This window comes from Argiope bruennichi, chromosome 2, assembly GCF_947563725.1.
Source record: "Argiope bruennichi chromosome 2, qqArgBrue1.1, whole genome shotgun sequence".
In the NCBI taxonomy this organism is placed as follows: domain Eukaryota; kingdom Metazoa; phylum Arthropoda; class Arachnida; order Araneae; family Araneidae; genus Argiope; species Argiope bruennichi.
The window spans coordinates 30,944,345-30,955,682 of NC_079152.1; the positions used below are offsets into that span (position 1 = coordinate 30,944,345).

The window sequence follows — 11,338 nt, forward strand, 5'->3', positions numbered from 1 at the left end:
AAAAAAAGGCGCACAGGTAATGAATTAGAAAATTATATTACTTAAATTAACACTTCAACTGCAAAGTTAATAATTAAAAAACAGTTTTTATTTCAATAAGAAAGTAATATAGTCAAATTAAAATTGCTAAGTTAAATTATGAAACCACATATTCACAATTAACACAAAAAGTTATAATTTTGTTATTTGCAAAGAACATACTATATCAGATTATAATACACAATTAAAAAAAACTCATTTTAATAAAAATTGTAGCTGTCTCAAAAAAATATTTATTTGTTTATGTAAGTTTTACAACACAGTTTTAATTTACCGACAATAAGAAAAGACAAAAGAATTAGAAATGGTTAAATTTTATTTACAAGAATGAGAGAACAAAATTTTTGAAGATGAAATTTCTGGATGTTGAAAACATAATATAAAGGAAGAATATTTAATTTAGAGAATCTAAACATTAAAAAAAGTTGCAAATAAGTGCAATCTAGTTAAATTCGGTAAGGACGAAAAGTACTTTTAGTGAGTCTGTGACTCAGTTCTTAAAAAAATAAAAATAATAAATATAGCTTAAGCTTCAGTAAGCATGTGCTTATGAACCATTTCTTCTTTGTTAATCAAATGAGTGGTTTTACTGAGCAGTTGCATCAGTTTATTTAAATTATGTGACCAGTCATTCAGAACCTCACTGGGATCTTTGAGCTGAGAAAATGAGACAACTCCTTCCAGACGATCAATTTTCGCCCAGACAGTTTTGTTAACAACCAAATTTGATAGCATTTCCTCTGTTTCCTGAAAAATAAATAAATAAAAATGTTATTATTGCATTAATGCTTTTGCACCAAATAGCATGCAATATAGAACTTGGAGAATCTGATTAATAACTACATTTCAGAGAGTTGAATTTGGAAAGAGACACATTTAAGTCATGCAACACATTTTAGGGGCACTAAGGGTAAAAATTTTCCTTTGTGAAATGTGGTTCACAGACTTCATTAATTCATTCACTCATCCACAGACTGTAATTTAGACCTGAATCAGAGAACAATCACCTCTGAACCAGTACTCACAGTGGTATTACTCACGAATTGGAGGACTTTGTGACCATAACAGATTTATATGCGAGCTAGCCACCACACACACGGCGAGTCTTCGGTTGGCGTCGTTCGAAGTCACAACCTTATGGATGCAAGCCCAATGCCCTACCAACCTGACCATAAAGAGAATTCTGCTAACTTTATTTTCATGGCCTCAACTTCAATTATGGACTACTTAAAAGATGACTGAAGTGCTAAAACAATAATTTTATTTAAAAACTAAAATCATTAATGCTTTTTAAAAAATTGTTTAAGTATCAGCAATTTTTATGGTAGTATTTTGTTATTTGACAAAAAGTGAAAAATATTTTTCAGAACAAAATTTCTGTGTGAAAAACAGTGATTAGAAGGGGGGGGGGGGACTAACATGAAAATAATGAATTATACTGCAATACTTACTGCTTCATTCAAGTCTAATAATTCAGCCATACGTTTAAGAGTGATCCTTGTATAATATTTTGCCATAATCCTTATGTTCTAAAACAAGAAAAATTATTAAAAAAAGTGTTATTTTTAATGTTACATTTAAAAACTAATTTATTTTGATATATTTTAAAAGTAAAAAAGGTAATAAAACATATTTATTCATGACACATATGAAACTATACAAAACAAAACTCACAAAGTGAAATATATATATATATATATTGAACAATTTTAGCTATAATTACAAAAATAAAAATAACAAAGCATTACAAATTACAAAAAATAAAAGTAACAAAGCATTACAAATTACGAAAAATAGAAATAACAAAGCAACAGGATTTCATAAATTAAAAAATGTTGACAAAATTAACATGTATCAAAACACAAAAGCAAGATTCAATCAATATTACTTGCATTTTTTACCAATTTACTTAAAGCCTTATTTACTTGAAAAAAAAATTATGAAAAATATTTTCAAAAATGTCTTACATGTTCTACAACCCTATTTTTCAAATCTTGCCAGCATTTTTTGCCTATATCATCATGGCCAAAAACTTCTGCTGCAGTCACATCACTCGCAGCTTCACGTAAATCAGATTCATATTTTTCATGCAACAGTCTCCAGTTGATAAGTTCAGGGGTGGTGAAAAGTTGCAATAACTCCCTAAAAAATTTTTTAAAATTATGAATGACAATTTGTTTATTGACCAGATTTAAATTAAGGCACATTAAGGAGAAATTAAATTATTTTTAACTTTCTTAGCAAACAAACTGCACTGCAAAGCTTTATGAAAAACAAATGAATTCATAAAAACATTAGGAAACAAACAAATAATTTTTTATTCAATTCATAAACCAAAGCTTCAGCATTCTTATATGTTGATGCATTTTTATATTATGGATGCTAAGCAATAAATTAAAAAAAAATGATGAATAGAATGACATTTCAGCCAAGTTGTCATTGGCATCAAATTAAATCATAAAATATTTTATAAAAACATAATAGAATTTTTACTTATAAAATAAGAAACAATAGTATTGCATTAGCAATTCATAAAACAGAGGGAGTTAGTTTTTGAAATATTGTTATATCAAATTTAGCTCAGCTTTGTCTACTGACAATGAATAATTTAGCCAAATTATAGAATAATCGTTGTATAACATTTCAACACAATCCTTGTATTCTTAAAGAGGATAAAATGGATTATAGAAATTTGAAAAGTTTTTCCTCCCGTTATAAATTATGCATAATTTCATTAGTAATATCGCACAAATCTATTCTGCTATTCTATGTTTTGCTGCATAAAAATTTAAATAATTATGAAGATTTTAAACTTCAGTATAAATGTTTATTTTGTATTTGTGCTAAAATTTATTAATAAACTTAACCCTGCTTAATTTCCACAGCAATGCCATATGTAACAACAAACAGTTTGAACAGTCCTCTTCATTACACACATATGAACAATATATTTTTAGTGGTATGACAAACAAAGATATTAAATCAAGAAAAAAAAAACAGTAAAAAAGGAAAACTTAAACTGGCGGACTAAATATATTTCACATTAATTATTTACATCTGTTAAAGCAATAAAAATCTAAAAAAAGTTATTTATAAAGCAGATACAATTGGTACATTAACTTACTTATATTTAGACATTTCTTCTAAATTTTTGTCTTCTTTAACTCTGTGTATTAAATCAGATTGCTCATTATCATAAGGTGACAGAACAAGATACATGACAACTTTTTTCAGCGCTACATGTTTCTTTTCTTTATCTTCTTGAATTTGTGGGGTATCATAAACAGCTCTAAAATGTTTACATACAGCTAGATAAGATCCTTCATGCTGGTCTAGCTCAATCATCAAACGATAGAATTTCAATTTCAAATCCTGAAAAAAATATATTATTAAACATTATATATTGATGTTGATAAATGTAGATATTTAAAAACTTTAAACTAATGAAATATTTCAGCTATATGAATTAATAGTTCAAATACTACCTTCATTCAACAAGTAAATTACAACAGTATAAAATCAAAATATAAAAATATTAAGCAATATACAAATTATATGTTAATCTCGTATAATTTTTAAAAATCATATAATATTATATATATATATATATATATATATATATATATATTATAGAAAAAAGAAATATCTTCGAATATTAAAAACTGGCTCCTAATTTACAAACACAAAAACCAAAACTTCTTACCTGAGTAGAATGATCATCAAAAAACTTTGTGCTGATTTTCTTGCTAATGATTTGGCAACGAACATAGTCTTTCACTGCCAAACACAGCCTCATTTGTTCCAAGATAAGCTCAACTTTTTCTCGTCGATCCATTGAACCAAAAGTTTCAACCTATATTTTTCAAAAATAATATGTTGTAAGAAATTATTTCAATATCAAACAATATTTAAGTATATTTATTAATTGCCACTCAGAACTTTAAGCTATTAATTATTATTAAAATAATACTAATTGTTGCTAATAGGCACTGCTCTTCAATTAAAAAAAAATATTTCATTTCAATGAATGAAAAGGTTAATTTACATTTCTGAAAAAATATTCATTTCAAATGAGTTTTTATCTACTAATAATATAAAAACTGGCAGTATGCTATAATTATGTTATTAATTAGTAGAACTTTTTCAAAATTTTTAATTCACAAATTTTTAGAATGCTAAATCATAAAATTAATTTCTAACATTTAGCAAAATTTTCCACCTTCATTTTAAATAACCACTTGGAAAAATAATTTTATTATAAACTGTCAGTTAAAATGTTTTTTTTTTTTTTTTTGAAATAATATATTTGGATACAATGAACACTAACAATTTTTCTAAATGAAATCCTACAAAATTTCCACTGAACTAGAAGGACCAATTACAAATTTTCACTCTTAAATAAGTAATAATAATCAAGAGCATGACAGTCATCAGAAAATGTATTACAACTTAGTAATTGAAACAAAATGTTAATTTCAAATTTAATTTTCACTGCATTACCTGAGAATTATTATAATGCCATCTGAAGTCATAGAGCAACACTTTTAGAAAAGGACTTGTCTCCCCACTTCAAGTCGAAAAAACTGATTGCAAATTTTGTTTATTTTTCAAAGACATTTTAAAAAAACCAGGTACTTTTCTCAGGTTTTGAGTACAGAAAAATGAAATTCAGGAAGTTTTCAAGAATCGTGGGTACCCTAGTTTTGATTAAATATTACAAAGTTTCAAGATCATTTTATTCAAACCATATTGTAGGCACACCAAAAATATGAAAAGAAATGGTTCAAATTTTTCATTCAAATTGCAAGATATTATTATACACTGTGAAATTTTGCTTCCCAGGGTAGGCTACTACAATATTATGCCACTTATTTCCCAATTTGATAGGAATATAAATTCAGGATCAACTGATAAAATGTTTCCTTTTTTATTCCTTAGTTTTTCTGATAAAATATTAGCACAAATTAGTCAAAAACAGCAAAACTTCTTGGAGAAAGTGATTTCAAGTTTCTGTTCTGTGATTTCAAGTAAAGAAGCTTTAAAAAAAAAAAAAAAATCATTTTTTAAAAAATAAAAAACTTTGCTGAAGAAAATTGACAAACCTGCAGTTCTTGCAAAATTTTGCTGGCTTCATCAATTTTGTTTTCATCTTCTTTCATTTTGGCCAGTTTGTGGGTCAATCTAGCTCGTTCCACTTCAACATAAATCTATGTGCAGAGGGAAGCAAAATGAGTTTACATACATTTGAGGTAATTGACAAAATTCACAACTTCAAAAGTATTAAAAATTTAATCATTACTTTTTTGAAATTATAGATTAATATTAGCAAAAAAATTTTCAATGAAAAAATAATGAACATGGATTTCAAAAACATGCAACAAAACTATATTAATCACATACTAATTAATATGTAAACAAAATATAATTATATTTTGACTTTAAAAATTATCTTACTAATACAAAAAAGCACTGAAGTACTTCCAGCAGAAAAGAAATTAATTTGAGGGGGGAAAAATATTTATTTAAAACAGGCCATTTCAATTTTTTTTTTTTTTGTTTCATTTAAGGAATCAAATAATTTAAGGAAAAAAACATTCTGAATTACCAGAACCAAAATTTATTTGCATTCTTTATTATAAGAAATGAGCAATGTCAATGCTGCTTTAAAATGTATTCAAAATATTTTTTTTAAAATAGAAGTTGAAATATGTATATAGCCATGAAGAAAAGTCAGTTTTAAAAAGCAAGAGTTTATTTCAAAGTGAAAAGAGAGAGAGACAGAGAAAAAAACACATTCATATTGATGCAATAAATATTAAAATCGTAACAAAATATGTTGAATGAAATTAAAAGATACCTCAAAATTCATACTTAAAAAAAAAAAAAAAGGCGTCAAATTTTCTAATTTGTTCAAGTGTTTAGGATAATTTTATGCAAGGTTGCCAATAAATTTTTAGCAGCTTAAGTAAAACTAATTAAAAATAAAAGTGAAAAAAACTTTGAAACTGGTCAAAATATTTCTAATTTTATACATTTAAAATAAAAAAAAAAGAAGGAAATAAGTGTTAAAGTTTTATTTCAAATAAATGTGACAATATACAAAAATAATCACCAACACACAGGCACAAAAACCTCCTTTTATACAACTGCCCATTACATTTGCGATTTAAAAAGTTTGAAATAAAAATTAATATTATTTAATTAAATCAAAACACAGGAATAAGGAAAATCAAAAATAAGAGCTATTAAGAGTAAAATACATTTTAAAATTTCTTGTAACAGAAATTTAAAATACATTTTCTCATTAAAAAATAATCTTTTGAAAATAATCATTAATCTCTTTTAAAAATCTTTTTTTTTTCTTTTCTTTTAATATAAATAATATAACAAATTTGAACAAATCAAATGAAGTTTCTAGGGGGGGGGAGAGTCAAATTGTTTGGAAAATAATGTTAGTCTTTTTGGGGCAAAAAAATCATGTCCCCTTTAGATGACTCAAATATGCACATCAAGATTTTATGGGGAATGTAATGACAGCCAATGTTGCAAGTTCTGTCTTAATCACAATACTAAGTTTCTTTAACTACCAATTTCATTCAGTTTTGCATTTATTCAAAATCATGTACAAACTTTTTTAAACAAAAATAATAACATTATTTTTAAACTGAATTACGCAGATGCATATTATACCTTTCCAGCTGTAACCTGCCTAAGAGTATCGATAAGTTCCAGCTTTGTTTTCTTATCTGGCATCTGATCTACATACGTGCAACATTCCTGTATCATTTTGGTGACTGCCTGCTTGATCTGACTGCGTCGTTTGGTCAACAGAACAATATGCTCATTCAGGGCAGCATAATTCTTAGTTTCAAAGCATAATCGCACAATGGCCACAAGTACACGCCCACAAGAATGAGTATCTGCACCCTGAAAAGAACATTTCAATGTGACAATAAGAAAAACATTTAAGTAATGTTCTTTTAAATATAAAGATTAACCAGCAAGAGAAGAAAGCACTGAAAAATGCAATGTCATCACAGAATACAAAATTATGCAATATTTCTATTACAGTTCAAAAGCATATACTGATCTTTGCTGCTTGGTTTCATCAATTCTTATAAAATTTGTATAAATAAATGTAATATGTACAAAAGAAAATGATTGTATCAAACCAAATAATATAGCAGGGAAAATTTAATCATTTATTTCATTATATAAAGTAAATATGTATCAATAAAACGAAAAAAGCAAAAAGAAAAGTAATAAAAGAACAAGAAAACAATAATGAAACATCACAAGCAAATCAAAAGACATTAATCACTATAATAATTTAAGGATAATTATACATCTTACAAAATAATACAATTATGAAATGAATATGTCAATGCACAAAAGTTCCTAACACTAACTAGTACACAAGCAAAATTTTGCAACAAACTTATAATTATAGTCATTTAAACATTTAATTATAGTCATTTATTCATTCTAGAAAATAGGTAGTAGTTTTGTATTTTTTTCTATTAGCTCAATAACAATTATCATCTTAATTATCAAATTTCATTGTTAGAAAAAACATTTTTCTAACAATGAAATTTGCTTATCTGACTGCTCCAAAGTATGCTTGCATGTACCCTGTTCGAAATATCTAAAACTAAATTGACATAAATTTGCTTATTTCAAGACATATCTTGGGCATGTAATTTATTGCTATCAAACTAACAAAGATATTTTAATAAATAAAAATTTAAAATATTTCCATAAATATTTTGGTACTTACTGTCCGTGTCTGTTTTTCCAGAGACATCAGTATTTCCAAGGCCTCGGTAAGTTTTCCCTCCTATATTAAAAAAATAACCCATATAAATTAAAGTGTGGCAAGAAAAAAAAAAGAAAACAAATCCCAAACTGGTACATTTTGAGGGGGAGGGGGGGGAAGAACTATTATTTATGTAGAAATTTATCCTAAAATATTTCTTCTGCAGAAAGAAATGCCCTCAAGATAAAACTGGTTAAATAAGGCATACGTAGAATGAAAAGGTGACATTCCTAAGATGCCATACATTTTTTTTTAATTCAGCATTCTTAGAAAGGCAAATAATTATGTGTAACCCATCGGAGTTCCCAAGCGAAAACAGTTTAGGCAATATTTTAATCTAAAGTAGTTTTGAGAGGAGAATGGCCATTTACATATTAATAAAATAGCAAAATCAAGAACATTGTACAATCTTAACACTGTTGCCAAACTGTAATGTTTTATAAATTACTAAAATGTATTCCTAGATTGAAATTTAGCAAGGTTTCAGCTTAGCTAGGCAGACAATGGGAAAAAAACTGAACAGAAATGATAAACATTACAATGAATAAAATATTGGGCTTCATAAACAAATTAAATTATTTAAAAAATGGAACACTAAAATCTGTAGAAAAAATTATCAAATTTCAACACCATCTGAATTTACCCTAAAAAATTATATATAATTATATTATATATAATTGATAATTATATATTCAATAAGCATGAAACTTCAAGCAGGATTGTCACTCAAATCTGGAAGAAAAAATAAATAAAAAAAACCCTGTATATATATTTTCAATAGAAAATGCATCAAATCAATAGTTATAATGGAATAGTTTTAAAGAGTAAAAAAAGCATAGGAAGGAAGCAACATTATAACATTATTTGAAATAATAGCATATTAACAGATTTATATTGACATACAGAAAATAAGTGTATTTATTATTAAGAATTTGGCAAGACAAAAATTTATACATTAAGGGTGAAGGGATATATTATCTCTCAAGCTCTTTAACTGTAAGTCACACAAAATTCAGGACTCGGGTGAAATAAAACACAAAACATTTGTGTTATCATGATTCAAATTATTTAAATATTACTTAATAAAAACATTACAAAGCAATTTTTTTAAAAAAAATTTGTTCCTTTTTTCTAACTTAAGTAAATGGGCATCACTTTCAGCATATTTTTCAGCCATCGGTTTCAAAGAGCTATGGACCTAATCCATAATAAATAAGGTAAATTTTTGTACGATCTAACATGCATTTTTTTCTTCTCTTTCAGTGAATAAATGTAAAGATATTTAGGACATGTCTTTGAATGCATTAAAGGATGAATGTGATGCAACAAGTTTTAATTACCATAAAAAACTCAGCTTTGAATGATTGTTTTTGAGCTAAAAAGTTCAAAATCGGTTTATTTTCGAACATTAAATCTGTTGTTTGCAGATTTGGTGTGCCATTCCTTTTAAATACTAAATCCAGCATGAATGATAAATCCTTGGCATACAGCCTTACATGTTTTCCTCTTTTGACATGACATAAGTGTCTGTTCTCCCATATTAATTATTATCATCTTACAAAGTAAGCAGTATGCAACAAATTGATTTTTATGGAATTTCTCAAACCCATTCAGTAAATTCAGGATAGATTTTTTTTTTATCTGTCCAATTCATACTACATACGGATTTTGAGCAGCTCATTGATTTAAAAAATATTCTCTAAACTACTTTGAATAAGCTCATAGTTTCTCAAATAATAAACAAACATTCAATAAACTCAAGTATGGTAGACTAAGCACCACTGCACTGCTTCTGCAGATTGAATGTTGCTAATTCTGTCAGAGAAATGTATTCAAATCTTTTGCACAGCTGTAGAAGTCCCACTCTTGCTCATTAGCTGTAATTCATGGAAAAAAAAACAACAATTGTCTTGCAAATTGAAACCAGAGAGATCTATATAGAAAAAAAGAGTGAGAGATAAGAGGTAAATTTTAATATTATATAATCACAAATTGGGTTGCTTCATTTTAGGAAACTACAACTACAACCTATTATTATTGCAAGCGTTAAAGATCAGTCTTTTTTAGATGGGAAAAATATACCTAAGAAACTTTTTAAAAATTCCCTGTTTTATGAAAATTTTCCTGCATTTATCTGGTTTTTGTAATGCAATTTTTAAATTCCCTACTCTCCCAGTGGTGTGGCAACACTGTTCAAAACAATGGGAAATTATTCTAAAATACTAAATTCAATTACTTATTTGTTCATTGGAATACCTATAAGAAAGAACATTTAATAATGCATGCAATACAGAATGAGTCAATTTCCTCACATAGTTGAAAACAAATATCTTTAAATAGAATATACATAATGCACCGCCTTCTCTTGACTTCTATTTGTACTATCTGTCACATAAAAAAAAAAAAAAAGATAAGGATGTATTTAAGAAAATAACTAACCCTCTAACCCTGAGGCCTTATGTGCTCTTTCTGTGAGATTACAATATAATTTGTTTTAAACAAGTTAAATTTCGTGCTTGAGCTAAATATAATATACATATATATACAAGATGAATAAAAAGATAATATACTTCTTCAGAATTTTTTTATGACATATATGTAGAGAAATATTTGTTAATAGGTAAACAATTTTATTTATTTTGATATACAATAAAATGCTATAATTGGATCCTTCGTTTCTGGTTGCTAGGTCATTGCCTTTGAGAAACGGAATGGAATATGAAAAATTTATTAATTATGGTTACACAAACCTGGCATAACTTCTGACATATAGGTATTTTTTCATCAACTGTTGCACTGTAATCCACTTCCATTTTCAGAATTCGACCCGAATCGGTAAAACCTTCGGTAATCACAGTTCTAAATTAAAAACGAAAGATAAATAATAATAAAGGATATTTTAACTTCTTATTTACAATATAAAGCAAAAATAAGACTTACTTCTCCATGTTGAATAACTTTATATATTAAACAAACCACTTTATGTTGAGGAAGAAAACTAAAAACAAAATTTACTCAACAGTGAATGAATCGGCATGAAACGACAAACAAAGCAGATGTTGCCAAACAGTAGAAAGAAATGAAACAGAAATTTAAAAGGCTTCAGCAGACATTTTAAACTTATATTTTAAAAAAAAATTCTATTGATAACAATATTTCATAAACAACTCATTAGGAACATTAAAGATTAGTTTTTTTATTTTCAAAATCCTTAATGTTTTTACAATTTTGATTACGAAAGTTTACCTTCTATTGTGAAGCTTTTGAGATAATTATGATAATTGACACCAAGGGTATATTATTTCTTATATCTGTCAATCAATGTAAACAATTAATTAATTTGCCACAATTGCTTTGAAATTTCGTCTCCAATAGAAGAAAGGGTTGCAGGTGTTGATGAAAATATATATATGTATATTTATCTGTCTTTCTTTTTTTCCCTTGCTTGGCGAAAATTGCCTCACCCTGAATGCAAATCAAACG

General features: G+C 26.7%; 1 protein-coding gene across 1 annotated transcript; it reads right to left on the minus strand.

The window, feature by feature from the left end:
* Nucleotides 1–249: 249 nt before the first annotated feature.
* LOC129961859 (26S proteasome non-ATPase regulatory subunit 12-like) lies at nt 250–10,946 on the minus strand. Its single transcript, XM_056075457.1, has 10 exons — nt 10,796–10,946; nt 10,606–10,714; nt 7,817–7,876; nt 6,730–6,966; nt 5,142–5,246; nt 3,743–3,892; nt 3,164–3,411; nt 2,007–2,181; nt 1,491–1,568; nt 250–786 (listed from the first exon to the last, which is right to left on the minus strand). The coding sequence occupies exons 1-10, from the start codon at nt 10,801–10,803 to the stop codon at nt 565–567; spliced, it is 1,392 nt and encodes a 463-aa protein (XP_055931432.1). The 5' UTR covers nt 10,804–10,946; the 3' UTR covers nt 250–564.
* Nucleotides 10,947–11,338: the final 392 nt, after the last annotated feature.

Excerpts from the sequence above, each read along its gene's own strand:
- LOC129961859 (XM_056075457.1), bottom strand. Across the intron at positions 3,412-3,742 it reads TTGATGATCATTCTACTCAG|GATTTGAAATTGAAATTCTA; the intron begins GTAAGAAGTTTT and ends TATTTTTTTCAG. Across the intron at positions 2,182-3,163 it reads GAAGAAATGTCTAAATATAA|GGAGTTATTGCAACTTTTCA; the intron begins GTAAGTTAATGT and ends AAAATTTTTTAG.